At 34.4% G+C, this 19,029-nt stretch overlaps 1 protein-coding gene across 6 annotated transcripts in view; it reads right to left on the minus strand.

The window, feature by feature from the left end:
* Positions 1-708: 708 nt before the first annotated feature.
* MBNL3 (muscleblind like splicing regulator 3) overlaps positions 709-19,029 on the minus strand; it is a gene marked incomplete at its 5' end in the record, with an annotated part of 59,820 nt that continues 41,499 nt past the window's right edge. For 2 of the 6 annotated variants that reach the window (XM_081115228.1, XM_081115231.1), the window contains 7 exons: positions 709-1,526; positions 3,489-3,562; positions 4,758-4,852; positions 7,391-7,426; positions 9,044-9,194; positions 12,519-12,755; positions 13,812-14,003. In XM_081115228.1, the coding sequence (XP_080971354.1) occupies positions 3,506-3,562; positions 4,758-4,852; positions 7,391-7,426; positions 9,044-9,194; positions 12,519-12,755; positions 13,812-14,003 (768 nt within the window). In that variant the 3' untranslated portion in view covers positions 709-1,526; positions 3,489-3,505. Of the gene's footprint in view, positions 1,527-3,488; positions 3,563-3,888; positions 3,945-4,757; positions 4,853-7,390; positions 7,427-9,043; positions 9,195-12,518; positions 12,756-13,811; positions 14,004-19,029 lie in introns of all 6 variants that reach the window. The other 4 variants (XM_081115229.1, XM_081115233.1, XM_081115232.1 and 1 more) reach the window with 3 other exon arrangements.

Genomic DNA, 19,029 nt, shown 5'->3' on the forward strand with positions numbered 1-19,029 from the left:
TTAATAAAGTTTGGGGAAAGCAACACTTAACATATATCACAGGCTACTGCTACTTCACTGAAGTGTTTAATAAAACTGAAAACTCAGCTGAACTAGCCAACTGTGGACATCCTTCCTAGAACTTTTAAATAAATCAAAGAATAATTTTAAATGTCTTTCCATCGTCCTTCCCACCCCCGCCATTTCTCTAATCCTATACTCAGGTTCCAACTGTGATCAATAGAAAAGATTGTCCATTTGGGGAGGAAAGGCCTCACTTGGAACTAATTCTCTTTCACCCTGACAGACTTTTGCTGGATTGCACCTTACTTATTATAAAGAGTATAAGACATTTGCATTCAGAAATGGCTCTTGTGTAAAAGATAGCAATCCAATGATTTTTACAGGCTTTTCTCCAATGTGTAAAAAGTATCTCCATGTCCCCATATCCCCGTTTAATTTATTACCTGTAATTAGCATATCTTTAAGTCTCCAAGTACCAATTTTTCAACTGAAGATGACAAATGGCTGTTTTAGACAATCAACCTAGGAGATAGGATCCTTGAACCATAAAACATGTAATGGGCACTTTACATATTTTTTAGTATAAATGCTGAAAGATTCATTTAAAGGTAAATTCTAGTTTTATAAGCCATTTAAAGAGTGAAATTAGGGGTTAATGTTTTAAGCAGTTCCCTGTTTTTCTTGTTTTGTTTTGTTTGTTTTTTTGCAGGTAATTATGTGTCTCTCACAAATAATGTACTAATGGGATCATATTATGCAAGGTCAGATCTGCAGGTATAAATTATTCACATGCATGTTTATGAACAGGTTTTGTGAACACTCAAAAGTAAGGCTTTTAAAATGTCTGCCCCAAGAAACCTACAGAAATATTCTAAACAGAGAAAGCATATTAACATTAACCTGTCATATTTTTTAAGCACACATATTTCTGTTTCCCATCAGTAACATTTTCGTTGAAACCAAAGACCACAGATATTACAGCAAAACTCTGTAGTATGTAAAAATCGAACACAACACAATATACCACAATACAGTACAATACATTAATGAGGAAAATGGTATTTTGGTATAATTTTTACCTTTTAAATCAACCTAATAGGCTACTGTGTAAACAAAAGAGTAAGGTAACAGCACTTCAAAACAGATGAACATTACCCACCAAGAATGCACAGTAAGCCAAAAATCCACTGTGAAGATTTACTCAGCCTAATAGTTATTAGTAAATCACAAAGAACAGTGTGACAAATTACAAAATTTTATAGTAGTGTTCTACCTAATAATTCAAATAAGTTGGTAGTTCGTTTTCTATTCATGTTTTGTTTTGTTTTGACATCTCCATTGATTGTTTAATGCTTTCTTTTTAATTTGTTGGCTGGTATTTTTGTTTGTTTGGTATATTGACTGCATCATGCTTATTGTTGTGTTGGTAGAAGAGGACGTACAATACTACATATAGAAAGGCCATATGGAGGTTCTCATGGAAAGATTCTGATACTCCATAACTCTGTTGTTCAGAATTTCAACTGAAATGGAAAAAGAGAGTGAGAAATATTTAAGGGTTATTGAAGCAGAAGTCAGGATACTTTGTTCTTGTTCCAGTTCTTTATGTGAACTATACCATGATATTCCCCACTCTGAATATCATATTCAATATCTGTAAAAATGGGGCTGTTGGAGATGGTCTCTAAAGATTCATCTCTAAAGTGCATGGTTCTCATTGAGTGCTAATGCGCAGAGTTGCCCTAAGTTAACAGAGATGAGTTCAATTGTTTAATGCATTATCTACACAGTGCCAAGACTTTTGACAAGCATCCACCCATCCATCCACTTCCTTCAACAAGCATATTGAAAAATCATGCTTACACCTGAAACTAATATAAAGTAATATTGAATGTCTACTGTACTTGGAAAATAGAAAAAAAAAACATTTGATTCCAATCATTCAAAATATGCAAATATTAAATAAACTTTAAACATTTTAGCTGAATGTATTGGAGAATAAATATGAAATCTAGGTACTATATAGTATTTTACAAAATTACATCTTTTAAACTTTGGAGAAATTTTCAACATGTTACATATTAAAGTGATTATGGTGTGCCAAATCCCTGTACATTTTCTAATGGAATCAAAGGAAAAGGAATCACTATTTCCAAACATGTTCTGTTAGGAAGTTAATTTGACAACCTTTGTTTACTTTTATGTGAAGCAGCCCATGAGAATCAGGGAAGTGTTCACAAAACCCACAGTCTCATATTTGGTGCTATTCCCAAGTTGCCACTATCCCAAATGATACCACTGAAAACTATTACAATTCACAGCTACTTCAATTATTCCATATACTCAATGGTATCTTTAAAAAACATTTCTTATGATTGAAGGGACCTATTTATCTAATGTACAGTCAGCTACATGCTCTGGGCATGGGTGTTCTCAGCAGGAAAGAAATGCTAGCCAGGTTCTGAGGAACCAGCCCACTAAGAGAATAGGACTGTTGCCTTCTTCAACCAAATGACACACTCTGGTTGTGAGAATTTCAAAGAGTAATGTATGCAATTCAGAATTGATATACTTTTTAAATAAGTCCCTATAATTAATTAATTAAAATACCTAAGAGTCTTAAGTGGCTTCAAAGGTCACATGTACCAAGTGAACAATTGCTCAAATTTAAGTGTGTGCTATTACAAGCTCTGAACCAGACAGAGGGCATCAAAGGTTAAGGGGGTAAAAATCCAACAGCAGCAACAAAAATTACATACAAAAAAACCATGATTTGAATGGAAATACTGATTAAATTACTAAATTATGTCACTCAAAATTCAAAACAGCTAGGGAAATTCTGGTAGACTTACATGGGAAGCAATGCAAAATGGCAGACTGTAAAAACACTATTTTCTAAAATGACATAGGAGAGGCATATTACTTATTGTCTTTTTAAAAAATTATTGTTTAAAGTATTACATAGGTCTCCTTTTTCACCTATTGACCTCTCCCTGGCCGCCCCCACCCCCTACCCCCCTACTGTCTGTGTCCATTGGTTATGCTCATATGCATGCATACAAGTCCTTTGGTTGAACTCTTACCCCCTCTTACTTACTGTCTTTAAGATAATTATCTCAGTCAATTTGTGACAAAATTATTTTGCTTAAATTTAATTTTTAAAAGAATTTAGAAAAGTTGAAAAGAATTAAAATTGAAAGATGAACTCTGTCTTTGGCTAACAAATTATACCCCTTTAGTAGGAAAATATTTCAGAATTTGTAAGCTCATTTGGAAAATACAATACCAGCTGTCATTTTTATATAAAAATTGCATATTTGCTATCTACATTTCAATTTGGAAAATTTAGAATGTTTTAAATCAAGCTCTAAGTTATAAGCAATGTCTATTAGTGAAAGTATTTACCAGAGCATTAGCAAATGCAATTGTGTAAATAAAAATATAACCTACAAATATTATTTATATTAATACTCAAAGAAACTTACTGTTCTATTGGTAACTTCTACATCTGTGAAACAAACATGCTACTGTTCAGTTCATCTATTGATAATGCTGGTATCTATAGTAAAAGAGATTTTAGATTAAAATAGTTTCTTGAGAGGATTCCATTTATTTTGTTCACTGCTTGGACATGGTAATCAATACCATAATCATGTCACAGAAAAATTTAGACAATATTAATGATATCTACTAATAATTAATTTTGCAAAGCACAGATTAGAATGTGATTTATTTCCCCAATTAATTAATGCTTTGTGTGCTATATGGTTATCATACTTATAATTAAAACAGCAGTGGAACTTGCAGTCATGAAGCATGATTACCACTTTAATAAGGCAAAACGGCCATAACATTGCACAATAACTATTGTTTGTATCTCCTTACAGTTTCAAGACTCCCCCCAAATTTATAATTTTCCTTGTGACTCTGCTTGTAAATACCTAAAGCAAATGAAAATCAAAACAACACAAGCACATTTAACATCAGTATGAGAAGAAATTTCTGACATAATTATTATATAATTATAGGGATATCTGTGCCTTAGAAATAAATGTATTAACTTGCTTTCTTTTCAGCAGATATGAAGGTCGAAGTGATGATTGTATTTAGTGAACATTTAAACACAATAACCAAAAATGGTAGTAAAATAAAACAAATTCACCTCTTGAGCAATGAAAAAGTGTTTAGGAAATATTTAGTATATACATTTAAGGATTGGTGTAGTAGCAACAATTGTATATATAACATATCAAGAGAGACATATGGTAACTTATTGAAAATGAGATAACTGCTCATCTCAGGATCAGTAGCAAAGCAGATACACACCTCTAGGACAGAGATTTTCAACCTTATTCATCTCATGGCACACATAAACTAATTATGAAAATTCTGCAGCACAACAAAAATATATTTTTTGCTAATCTGACAAAAAATATATAATTTTAACTCATTTCACACATTGTTGTGTTGGCCGTTGTCATTTTTTTATTTGATGATCTGAGTGAAAAGAGGTCAGTGCCCCTGACTAAATAGTCAGGTATTGCATGTTTTAAAAATTCTTATAGCACACCACTGTTCTGCAGCACACAGATTGAAAATCACTGCTCTATAATAAACACAAAAATAAAAACTCTAAATGTAACGACTATTTGGCAAACACAAGAATATGGACCAATGTCTCTCACCAATTCAAAAAGCATATACCGTTTCTTACCAACACACCATACTTATCTAGGTGAAGTAAATTGCCAAACCTGATTGCCTGTAGCTGTTGCAACGAAGGGAACACTGGTGGCAGGTGTTGTTGCTGCAGACACAGTGGTAGGTGTAGCACCGTGCATCATGGGCACTTTTCGTAGGAAACCATGGAAGCAACACACAGGAGGGTGAACCATTTATGCAACCATGACATAAACGATGAAATGGAGCATGGTAGGTATCACAGCAACAAGCCATGTGACATCATCATAATGGATACACCAGGGTGCAACATGCAGTCACAGTCAGTGCAAAGCAACACAGCACAGAATGGGGAAAGATTTAAAAAGAGAAAAGGGATAAACAATTATAGTTTACATTGAGAAAAACAAAATTATTTCAACATTTAGTTAGTTTTTTAGTAGAATCACATTTTATTTTAATTAAAAGGCCAAATTTCCAGATGGTTAAATTGGCTGCATAAAGTAAAATCTTATTTTACCAAGACTATCTGTATTAATAACTAGTTAAGTAGACAAGTGACTGGGTTGCACATTAAAAATGGGAGTAGGGAACTGTGAGTTGGTGCCTGGGTTCATTAATTTATAGATATGAGTGCTGTCACTAGATTTGCAGGTTCAAAGGGACAGTTATATGTATACTTACCTGATCTACATGCAAAAATATGGTAGTTCAGTTGGTGGGTATATGGTAGGGGAGCAGAGATGAATAATACAATGGCCTACACATTCAGGTTTTTAAATACAACTCTGGCAAACCCCTTGAAACTTAGGCTATTTATCAAACACATGGGATACTTCAAAGAAAATATATGACAAAATCTTGTCTTCATGGCAAATGTTACAGCTACATGGCTAGCAGCTATAACATCTCTTTTAGGGTGTTTTCTCTTTGCCTTTTCTAGTTTCTACTTCATTTAAAAAGTTTTTGGGTGCTTTTCTCTGTTCTAGCTCATTTTGGAAAGCAAACTAAGGAATTAATGGGTGAATGGCAAGCATTCATATATAATAATTTACATCTACATTGATTGAATTCAGATTTTCTGAAAGTACAGACAAAATGAATGGCCCGGAGAGAGAAAAATCAACATATCTAATGTTGTAGAAACTGTAGTTGTACCCCAAGTGGTGATTAACAGAAACTCTGTAGTTTATCCTTATGCCTATCTCTAGTTATCCATTACTTAGAGACATTCTTTACTGTACAACATGTTAATTCTAAAAACACTCCTCCCCCCCTTGGGAGCACAGCAACTCTACAGGAAGCAGCACTATTGATGCATGCAGTTTGCATTCCTACACAGAGTTCTTAGGTGAAAGGACAGGGAAGCAGAGTCACAAAATGTGAAGACACATTCCACAAACTTGCAGAAGTCAGATCGTCTAGTCATATGTATATAGGTCTCCTGTTCTTATCCATGGAAATATTTTTTTTATTTTTACAGAGGACAACCAATCCCTCAATAACAGAGGCCGCACCTCCGTAGCCAGTGAATTTTATTGTACTACTCTGTGGTTGCTGTTTTGATTTTTTTTTTTTCATCTCAGTAAGCCCCTTAGTTCTTTTTGGGCTTTGCATCTACTCTGTTTGACCAATGGGATAGAGGTCAAGCCATTGCAAACTCTCAAAAAGGATTAAAGGAACTGAATTGATATGAGATGGTAGGATGGGGTGGAATAATTTCTCCTTATATCAAACAGAGCTATTTTCTCCTTGTCTGTTACTGATGCATATGGGAACTCTAGGAGCTGTGAACTCCCCAGGAATTCTAGACAAGCCACTTTCTTGTCTTTTGTATTAGTGATGTACAAAATGGTTTTGAGATGTTACCATATTTTATTGGTGTTTAATTAAAGTATCTTGTGTAACTGGTTAAAAAATCACATACCCCCAAAGAGTTACTTTGAAATTATTCTGTTGTGTCTAGCTTCCATGAACATGTGCTTCATCCTAGAACATTATAGAATTCATCACAGGACATTAAGAAATGTTCTAGCTTTGCTAAACTCGTCTTTCTAAACATTTGAGTATTGACTAATTTAGATCTTATGGATAACTTTTTTGGAGGAAAATTTTGTACTTTAGAAATTGTACATTTTGCCCTGACTGGTTTGGCTCAGTGGATAGAGCGTCGGCCTGCAGACTCAAGGGTCCCAGGTTCGATTACGGTCAAGGGCATGTACTTTGGTTGCGGGCACATACCCTGTAGGGAGTGTGCAGGAGGCAGCTGATCGATGTTTCTCTCTCATTGATGTTTCTAACTCTCTATTCCTCTCCCTTCCTCTCTGTAAAAAATCAATAAAATATATATATTTTTAAAAAAAGAAATTGTACATTTTAAATATTTTATAGTGTCCTAGTAACAGATGTAAAGCTAAGAACAAAACTGCCCATTCTGGCTAGATAATGAAATGTTTCAAAATAGTTCGGCTATACATTTTAGGGTGAAAATAGAGCAATGGCAGGGTCAGTGTTTGGCCAACCAACTAAGACTTGAGAGTGCAGGACTAATGTGATTCCACAAAGATGTGAAACAGCACCACATTAAACCTTAAATACTCAGATAATGTCTAACCATGTCATTCAGTTATATGCTCTTTCATAGTCACAACAGAAAAATCACTTTTTTTCAGATTAGAATAATTGAGAATTTTTGTACAAAACCTACCAATACTTGAAGCAGGTGCCATGCACAGTATTTGCCCTGTACACCATGCAGAAAAGCGTGAAAAGTAAAGAAAAGAGATATTTCATTATTTAAGCTTTACTGATAGAAATAATTTTAACTAAAAAGATAATCTTTGCAATATTAATTAATTAGCACATGCAAATCCAAGTAATCTCCTATGCTTATAATTACAGCCTAGTTTTAAAATCACAACCCCAAGTAATCAAAGTAATTCTTGGATGCTTAGGTATAAACATGAATATTAAATTTTCTTTAAGAGGATTATCTCACTTAAATTACATCCTTTATTTATTTTTGGACAAATGCATTCTAAGTAACTTTAATCATGAAAGGGATAATTTTATTTATTACATAAATTGTTTTCAAAATATGCACCAAGATCTGGTACCTGGTACCAATAGTTCTTTTTAGAGCATTTATCTATTATCACTACCTATTCCACCTTGTAACTGAGGACTTGACTATGAACATATGGTAAATAGGCTTTTTATCAAAAGGGGGCTCAGCCTAAAAGGTTTTTAATTTGTTATTACTTAAGGGGGACAGGGTTCTTCAGATATTTTGGCTTATGAAGCTAGATTTTAAATTATTCAAATCCAACAAAAAGTTTGAAAATTGTGAAAATTGTGTTTTTTAAATGATACCATGAAAATTACTATTAGTAACTAGATAAAACTTTTTAATAGCTTCTTTCAAAATGTATTAACTAATTTATCAATTAAGCAAGAGGTTTCTTTTTCAAGTCCAGGTATACAATTCTATGCATTTAGCATGTTTATACAATTAACAAGGCTTTATAAATTAATTTTTAAATCATATCATTTTCATTTAATAATAGTTTCCAAAGTGGGAATTTATAATTCTGGCAAGAAAATCTACTGTACTCTGGGTAATTCATAATTTCAATTTATTCCTAAGAGACTATATGCTAATTCTTAAAGTACTGAACCACAGAAGAAAAATATTTTCCCACATAAATATATTTGGACAAAATTCTGGCTTAAAATTTTTATTCAACTTGGTACAAAATTGTTAAGCTGTTAAATGTAGTTGAATGTAAAAGATAAAATGTGCTGCAAAGTGTCAGGAAAGTATGTCAGGAAAACTGCTATTTTTTTAAATATTAACTGGTTTAAGAATTAGAGGCTAGAACTACCTGTTATATTATACTACATATTACCTGTATATTATACTATACTATAAATTTAAGGGAAGTTTTATTATAAGTATCTTCAGTATATGGAAGATATATGGACTTTATATTTTTGCAATGCTGAAAATGGGAAAGATTTTTTTTGAGGACAGACCAATGTCTTTGAATGTTATACCTAAGAATCAAAAAATTAATTTGAGACTGAACCAAGTGAATCAATGATAAGAAGCAAAAATTAAGAAATGTTAAAAAGAAAAATATGGACAATGTTTCCTAGTTTGATTTCAAATCATTACTTTTCAGAAATCACAGAAACAAAATTTTTTATATATACTAGCAGATCAAACGTAACTGCCCTGTTTCATTTCTAGTCAACACACCTGTTGCTAGTCCTGGCATAGCAGTCATTTGGTAGCTGGTGTGCATTGTATACACTCACAACATCATTATACTCACAGTGTCCACAACCCAGTTCTCACCTGTAGGGATAAAGGCTGGCTGCGGGAGCTGCAGGTTAGTCAGAGCCTGTTGGCAGTGGAAAACACTGGGATTAAAGAGCGGGATGGCACCATTAGTCTTTTCAAGTGCCGATCTCTTTGGTATCAGTTGAAATGCACCAGGCTGTAGGGCCTGTGAGGGAGGGATAGATTAATAAATAGTACCGAAGAAAGTAAAGAATGTACTCAAACCAAGCAAGCAGCAGTTAGATAAGGTATGGTCTGGGAACCCTCTGCAAGTATATCCATCGAGCAAGGTAACCAGCTGCAGAGATGAAGCAGTTCACTAAATGACAACTTAGTTCAAAACAGAAAAATGCATACAAGGAAACAATGAAGCTTTTCAACTTCGCTAATTTAGGCAAATAAAAAAGGACCTCGTCATTTGGACAGGGTGTGACAGGAAGCTGTTAACAACAAATAAGCATTTAAAATTAACATGCTCATCTACTATTAAAATGAGATTAGCAGAGGCAATGGGTATAGCAGGAAAGACATTTTTTCCAGTTAAAATTCTGATAAGGATTTAGGAGATAAATGGTATATAGGCGATAAAAAACTTTATCAGTAGTTGGAGTCTGCTACTATAGCCCAATAAAACAAATCCAATTTATACCAGATCTTCAGATCCAAATTCTATAACTGTATATCTCCCAACTAAAATGTAAGAAAACAGGCAAATTAATTATTACTTCCCCATCACCCACCTCACCCAGGTACCACAGATAGTTAGCAAAATCAATTATCATTTGCAGAGGCTTGCTGCACATTTCAGTATGTGCCATTTGCTTTGTACAGTTCTTGTAAAGTTTAATTCTAAACTGTATTAGCATTTTAAAATCCTCCTTTCGTGTCTACAATTCTTTCAAAATTCCACTATGCTTATAACACTCAGTCAAACTTGTCCCTGGATCAGATTCATTGGAGAAGTTTGCCATTACATTTTTTTCTCAGCAAATTGTACATTACTTAAAAAACATGCCCAGAAACAACAATTAGGTGTGCTTCAAATTCTCCAGTAGACAAGGACATTGTGCTAAGTAGCTAGCATTCCACACACTAAAAAGGGATATGCCATGACCTCCTTACTTCTGTGAATAAAGAAAGCCTAAAGCAGGGGTGGGGAGTATCCAGCCTGTGGACCATAAACAGCCCATAAAATCATTTGGTCTGGCCCTGCCAAGGCATTAGGGGTGAGTTAATTAAATGTTTGAAGAAATATAGCAGGCTAATTTTTAAGTTGATAACTTTGTATGGCCCATGAATGATGTTATAAATATCCAAATGGCCCTTGGCAGAAAAAAGCTTCCCTCTTCTGGCCTGAAGGAATCAGTATTTTCTTTGGGAAAAACTAAACATCAACCCATGAAGTCTTTTTCTTTTAAACGCATACAAACTTCTTTCAATGAAGTTAACCTGAGCTAGGCACATGAACGCGAACAGTGTAAAAATATCTCTTTTCACTAAGCATTTCTACTCTGAATCCTTAAACATATAGAAAGCTTAAACTTCTTCGTGGAAAGCCTCCTTTGTATAATCTTATTTCAGACAAATTCGTAAGGGCAAAATTGACTTTACCACTAAGACTCTGCTCTGATCAGTTACTCAGAAAGGAATATTATATTAACATTCACAAGTACCAGTCAATTGAAGGCCAACTATATAATATTTAAATTTCTACATGGAAATTTGGGGCTGATTTATGTGTATTTTACCAAATACCCTCAAATTATCAGGCATGAACACATACATATGAAAGCCCCATGCCTGAATGTGGGACAAGTACATAAAGGCACAAGCAAGCCATTCTTTATACACTCCACACATATGAGAACCTTTACTTTTACGGAGGCAGCTGTATTCTTATCTTTTATAATAGGTCCATGCTGTTTCTGAACTGTATGCCACCAACAGAAATAATCCAAAAATTGAAGGCTTAATTTTACATCAAACATTCTGGATGCCTTCTATTTTCATAGTTTAAAATTCCCTCATTCAAAAGAATTTAAGATAAATAACATGTGGTGAGGTCTTTTTTAAAAAACATTCATTAACAGCCCTAACTGGTTTGGCTCAGTAGATAGAGCGTCAGCCTGCAGACTAAAGGGTCCCAGGTTAGATTCCGGTCAAGGGCATGTACCTTGGTTGCGGGCACATCCCCAGTAGGGAGTGTGCAGGAGGCAGCTGATCAATGTTTCTCTCTCATTGATGTTTCTAACTCTCTATCCCTCTCCCTTCCTCTCTGTAAAAAAATCAATAAAATATATATTAAAAAAACATTCATTAACAGATTATGTTTTCCAGATCAATCTTTCATGAAGTAATGGGTTCAGTTCTGAGAGAACAGGGATATTGAGAAAGTGGAGTAAGTCCAAAATTAGTGCTGTGTCCTTAAAGCCATCATCTACCAAGAAAAGTTGGAAGTATCTGGTTTAGAGAATAAGAGATCAGAGTCACCATTCATGGAATAGGGGTTGACGTATTTTGTGTAATAAAAAAAGTATGAGTTGCAGTTATAGCAAGATAGATTTTAACTCATTATGAGGAAAACATTGTTAACAAATATGGGGTTTGAAAATAAATGTATTTCTCTTATTAAAGGTAAGGTCTCTGTCAGGGGCTTCAGGTTCCTGTAGATGATTTTTTCCACAGCCAGGAAATATGAGGTTCCTCAAGGTTTTATCCCTTATTGGATTATTACACCCTGTTATATGAGGAAAGGCCCAAGCCAAACAAGAAATATCGAGGAGCTTATCAAAATAATTGACAGCTGTGACGAAGAAGTAATCATAATTCCTATTTCTCAACGTATCACACTGTAGTATGGTATGCAAATATTTTCCCTAGCTCCTAAAATCAATTTTTCCCCAAAACTGACTTGCTAGGACAACTTCTCTTGCCTCTTCTCCCAACCATGTAGAAATGCCCTTCCCAGCCTCGGCTGGCTGCTTCCTTAAAACCATTCCTCCAAAGAGGAAAGAGAATCTTAACCTTCGGGAAACAAGAGCCTACTTATTATCCCATCTTTCAAGTCCTCTGTTTTTGAAAGGCATTACGGATATTACTAACAAAGTCCCCATGTAGGTGGCTCATAGGCAGAGGAGCAACTTGCTGCCTTTTTTCATATGCTCAGGTTAGTTATGCTATAAAAAATCATTCAAAAATAATTTACTATTTAAATTATATAATTTTATCTTTCCCTAAAAAATGGGAGAAAAAGCACAGTAGATTATAATAATCAGTAAAGCTTTTTAAATAATTACCTTTAGAAAATTTTAGTGAATGAAGTAGAACAAAAAGCTTCTCTCTTTTCCAGCTTATAACCTTGGCTATTCATATTAAGGTCCACTCATGACTATCCAAGGTTATGGTTATAAGACAATAGACATGCTGTGGTATATATTAATCATTTACATCTCCCCCTCAAAATAGTCCATAAGTCCTGGCCTGTTCTTACCATTCCGGTGGCAGCTGAGTGGTTCATCTGGTGATGAGCTGCCTTGAGTTTGGCTTGCAAGTGTGTGGGAGGATGAAAGTACTTGCATTTCTCCCGGGAGCATCGGCCTTTGATGTAATCCATGCAGATGGTCACAGTATTATCACTTGCCTCAATCATAGAAACATCAGTAGGGTGAGCATAGCGACAGTCGTTCTCACCACGTGTACAATTTCCACGCTGAAATTCTCGGCAAACCTTAAAGAAAAAAATATCACATTGATGACTTAGAAGGTGACTAATTTTTATTTATTTTGCCAGTGAATGTAAGAGCAATAGTATACATTACGTTGCCATCTATTTAGGAAAAATCTAAAAAGCTGAAGGATAATGTAAAGCCATGTTCACTCTGAGATGTAAACATAGACAACATTTTGATTCTTAGAAAAAAAATCCATTCTCTCCAAAGGAAAGCTGTCTGTTTTTCTTACGTTGAAATAAAAGTGCTTAAAAGCATTGTTGGAAACCAATTTTTAATTTTCCATTTAATACAGCCTAAAGTGTAATTAGCTACATTTGCAAAAGGGATTTATTTTGTTAAGGTCCAAGATGAGTCTTTATCACACAGCAATGTGTTTTTCCGGAAGCAGACTTGTGGGCCATGATTGAATTACATTATGTGGACAATCAAATTCCATTATAATACACTGTCAGGCATTTAAGAAGCTGCCAATGAAGCTGACTTTGTAAGAAATTGACTAGTTATTAATTTCAATTTATGAAGAATGACAATTAAGAGATGTTTGAAGGACTTTAATAAATCAGAAAGCTGTTTCAATTGTTTTTACATTTTATTTTCTTAGCATAAAGGGATATAAATGGGGGAAATATTTAGATACTCTGAGACTCATTTACATTCTGCATTAGCAGATAGACTAGACTACCTTTTTCTTCAGTTTGATTATTCTAGCACGTAGAAACCCATCAACAAGCATAGCAAGTCCAGTCTATGAAGCTGGAGCTTGAGTAGAAGCAGCATTCCCACCAGATTTCCTGTGCATAGCAAAGGAGATGCATCTGTGGCCAGGTACACTAAGACATGCTTTAACCTACTGTACAACTGAATCAATTCACTTCACAAAAGGGTATAGTTGCAGTAGTAAAATAATTAACATTGTTCTGATGTTATACTCTATAAGCTAAAAACCCAGGTGCACTCATTTAAGGCATTCAAAACAGAAGGCTCTGAGGCTGTTGTTTCATGCATAAGGTTAATATAAACCATGTAGTATTTATATATTTCTACACAAATACCTCCAGTTTATCTGAACGCATCGGTTTTGGACCAGCAGCTCCTGGCAATGTGAGAGGCGGGTTTCCAGAAAACAGAAGAGGTGTGTTTGGTAAAAGTTCAGCAGGAACCAGGCCCATCCCAGGATGAGTTAAGTAAGGATTGAAAGCCATGGTAGGATTAGCTGCAAGTGATGGAGTCACAGGAAAGGCAGTCTGTATGTTTGAAAGAAAGAAAAAGTGTTAGAATTAAACAGATTATTCCTATTAATACACAAGGAGGCATTCTTTTAAAAGGCTAAGCATATAAAAATTTGTCATTATTTCTCAGATTTATTTTGAGTCTTATACTAATTTCATATAGGAGTTATTTTAAACCAACAAATATCTTTGAGTATCAAATTTATTGGTAAACTGATAAAATGAGTCACATAATTTTAATAATCATGAGTTAGCCAAATTTCACCTCATTGATGGATTTTGTTCCAAATGTGTTTTATTTAGCACTTTCCTTTTTACCTTAAAATCATGCCACCCGCCCTGACTGATTTGGCTCAATGGATAGAGCGTCGGCCTGCTACTTTTATGAATCGTAATGTAAATATCTGATATGCAGGATGGTCTTAGGCGACCCCTGTGAAAGGGTCGTTCGACCGCCAAAGGGGTCGCGACCCACAAGTTGAGAACCGCTGCTCTATAAAGTCGTTAGTGCCATGCTGTGCAACTTGTCGTGTTCCACTGTGTATTACTGATAGCATGTGTTCTTTCTTACTTTCTTGTTATTTCTTTCACTAAAAAAAATAATAAAACTGTTACACTGACAACCAACCTGTGCCAAAATCTCTGCTAAATCACATTAATAGGGATAATTCGAAATACAAGATGAATAGGAAGTTGTAGACCACACAACTTGGAAGGAAGGACTTCTGCATTAGCACTCTACCTTAGATGAGTTTATCAAATTAGCTAATTTGACATTGGGAAGGATGGGAAAAAACCTTCCCCCTTAAAACTGGTAAGACTCACTAGGGTGATTAGAGAAGACTTGGGGGACAAGAGTTTTAAGAGGAAAGGGGCAATACCAGGTACCAGGAAAGATGATGGAACAGTCTGGAAGGTGCTTTTAAAGTTTGTGGACAGTCAGCCAAGGGCTTATCCAGCCTAACTAGGTACTATGATGGAAGAAACTATACAGACATGTCACATTTTTTATTCAATAAGATATGAAGGTTCAGTAATTAGCTGATGCGATATCATCTTTTATAATGAGGTAGAAATCTCTTGGAAAGAGCCACCCAGGCATACTTCCACAAAAATGCAGACTTTATCAATTTGATAATGTATGATTTTCTCAAAATCACCAAGAATCTCTCATTATAAAATCTCCATATTTGAACCACACAATAGTATGCTTTGTTGTACTTTTTTTCTCTATTTCATAGTAAATTTCTAACTAAAGTCACTATCCTATTCCTAGATACTTTTTGCTTTTGCCTTTTAAAGTACTGCGAAGAACCATTATTACATTTTAAAAACTATTGAATTAAGAGAAAGATCTACCTTTGAGTGGATTTTCCAGATTAAAAACACCATTAAAGACTAATAAATACTGATCAATTAATAATAATTAAGCTTAATGTACATAGAAGCAATGCATCCTCTTTACAGTAGCACTGAAGTTCCTTTAACTTTTCCTTTCTTTTTAGGGTGAAATTTTTTTAGGTTAACTTCTGCTTTCTTTGGATTATATTTCAACCTTCTTAAATTTGTTACATACCCCACAGTTCAAAAACTGTGAAAATAAGCTGTAAATTAATTAAAGGTCTACCTAAAAAGTGCAAGGGCCTTGCTAAAAATGTTTAGGTTTTCACCACATACTACACTGTTCCATGTTTAGGTTTTAAAATGAGTATTATGTTTTATAATAATTTCCTCCTTGAGTACAAATTTCATTCAATAACACTGTTATTAGAAGAAGCAATTCTTCTACTTCCAGAAACTCCTGAGGTTTTTACTTATTTTCAAATGGGTATTTCTGTTTTCTCACTACCATCTCTGCCCCAGGGTAACTACTCCATTTCATGAATTTGAACATTCAAGGGTTCAGATTTGGGTAACAGCACTCCCCCCCACCCCCATTAAGACAAGAAACCTGCAAGCTTGCACATTCAGCTTTAATAAGTAAATTTAATCCTGCTTATACCTACATTGCAGCCTTAAATTTCATTTGAAATAATATAAACTGTTCCAAGGGGTAATCTTTGTTTTAAAGAAAAAAGTTCCTAGCAGGTTGAATGTGATTTCTATTTATAGCCTGAAATGGTCTCTAGACACTTTAAATATGTTTCAGATATTCATTTGAACCTAAATTATTTTCTAAATATTTGAAAATATGAGAAGACTTTTCCTCCTAAAACCAGAGGTGTGGGTTTTCAATTTTCTCTGAGTTTTATAAAACCAACAAGAATGGTGAAGACAATTGACTTTATGAATAAAAGATCACCTAGAGAATTATTTACCCTCACTGTCTCTAGCAGGATTAGCTCCTAGAGTAGGAATTCCCACAGATTCCCTAGAAACTCTAAGGGCCTTAGGAAATGCCTCCTAAAAATCAGTGAATTGTCTCTAGAACAATGCCCCCTAATCTTTTTTAGTCTTGGATTTCTCTGAGAGTCAGATCAAAACTGCATGCAATCTCCGGAAGTTCAAGGACCTGTCTGCCTTGTTTTTGTATGGCCAAGTTGGTAACAATGGTTCCTACATTTTTAAATGGTTAAAAAAGTAAAAGATAAAAATATTTCATAGTGCATGAAAATTATTTGAAATTCATATTTTAGTGTCCACAAATAAAGTCAACTGTGCTCACTAGTAGATCTGTATTACAAAAAGTTGTGGATACTTGTTTTCTCTCTTGCCTACATAATATCTTCAACTTTGCCCATTGTCCCACAAAGCCTAAAATCTTTACTATTTAGTCATTTACAGGAAAGTTTGTTGACCCTCATTCTAGAGGATTCCCAAAAATAAAGCATCCCATCAATTTCTGGATTAAAGTACTAATTATATATAAATCTATTGATGCGAATTTAATACTTTTTGGCAAGATTCTAGAAGTTGAAAACGTTTGGCTTTAGAAACCAATACTGAAGTATTCACTGAAATGTTCCTTTAAATTGTCACTAAAATTAGGATTCTTAATTACTTGTTAATAGAAGAATAACTACTCAGTGACAAAGACAGATGTAATCCTATACAGACAAAATTTTAGGAGTCACCACACATTGGTCTCAAAGGATTTTGAAGCACCACTGAATAATAATATAATTCAATGAAAAATTATGCCTCAAATATATATGTCCAGTTTACACATACACTTTAGAAACATTGATTTAATACTTAAATGGGTTATTCCTCAAGCTAGTATCAAGAAATAAATGGTAAATATTATGTTAAATCAATCTTTGTGTCTCCCCAACAGCCTAGATCTATTTGTAGTTGTTTCAACAATATCCGAGGTCAGTTACAATTATTGTTGGATGAATGCAAAGTCACTTTGGCTAATCCTGGCCAGAAAGGAATATAATAATTGAGGCCTTTCATCTCTGAGGTCCTATTTAGAGGTGGATGACTAAACATTTTCTTTTATAGGATGGTAAACATTTGGTAACAATTTGTTGACTTGATTTTAATACCAGAAAAATAGTCCTCTTAACTTTTACTAGCACCCATAATACCTTAGTTTTATTGCTCATTTAAAAGAATTTATATGGTACAAAAGGAAGCTTGTTTCACCATCACCATGCATATTTCTATCCTTAGATTATCCCAAAGCACATCGAAATGTATAATTTTAGTTTCTATCAGACTTTAGTAACTGTTCACATGGAGCACAAATGAATAATCTTGGTCTCATAGATTTGCTTGGTCATCTCCACACTCTGTGTGTGAATTTTTGCAGGGACTGGAGTGGCCAAAAGGCACAGCATGAGACCCACATAACCTTCAATAGTTAATTGGTCCCTCGGTAATTGAGAGTTAACTTTATAAACAGACACAAGCAGATAGTGGTGTTTATGTACTAATCATACTTGTTAATGAATAAGTCGCCATGGCTCCAGAGAACGCTAAGGAAAAAATAAGTTCAAGGGTCAAAAGTAGATAGCTGTTCTCACCTAGACCTGGATTTTCTGACCTTATTAGTCACCGAAATCTCTAAGTAAGAGGAAGCATTGAAGGTAGGCAGGTAGGTGAAGGATTAATTGATTATTGTGGGTATAAAAGGTGTAAAGTATAGCATGCAAGAGAGGACGAATCCTGATTTGGATCTGCCTGTATTGGGTGGAGGACAAGCTACAAAATAGGCCAGGAGTTAAAATGGTGAACTTACACACAGATCAGCATATCACCAAAAGATGACTAGAGGTAAGGATCTGGAAAGAGGGCAAATGACTTCTTCCTTATATGGACAAGGCATTTTTTACTTTGTTCCCAAGAAGTGAACAAGAACTAACCTAAAAATTACTTGTTGTTGAGCAACAATGTCATAGTAATGACAATTCACTTAACTTTAGCATGCGACTAGAAAAGGAAAAGTATTTTTATGAAATCAAATGGCTACTCAATTTAAACAAAAGGTATGAAACTAAATATAGATTTTTTTGAGGAGAGGAATGGCAAGATCTTAGAAAAGCAAAAAACAAACAAACAAACAAACACATGGAGGCTGGAGACTATAAATATCTCAGTGCAACTCCAGGATAAATGGATGCCAAGGGTTATAATGATCAGGAGTTCAACAGACAACCACCACAACCACCAAAATAACACAAATCAAAACAAAACCTTGCATGGTAATAGCAAGATAGCTATATACAGAAAAAAGAAAAGCCCAAAGCTATAAAAATACAGAAGATTAGGTATATATTAGAAAGTAATGGGGTTAAAAAAACATTAATTCACCATCTTACCATTGTCATACTTTCATAGAGTGTAGAGATGGTTTCTAGTTCATCTTTTTATCCACCTCTTATCCTTTTAGATGTTTGGCACAGAGTAGATGCTCAATAAATATTTATTGAATTGAGTGAAAAGGGATTCCTAAGCCATTGACTACTTTTATGATTACCAATTAGAAAAATCCAATTTAAAAATTATGGTACAAAAAGAAACACTCAAGGGTCAAAAGCAGTGGACAAATGCATCTCCTCTCTACTGAGGGAGACTAAACAAATTGCCACTCAAA

Source organism: Myotis nattereri (assembly GCF_964212035.1).
Source record: "Myotis nattereri genome assembly, chromosome: X".
NCBI lineage: Eukaryota > Metazoa > Chordata > Mammalia > Chiroptera > Vespertilionidae > Myotis > Myotis nattereri.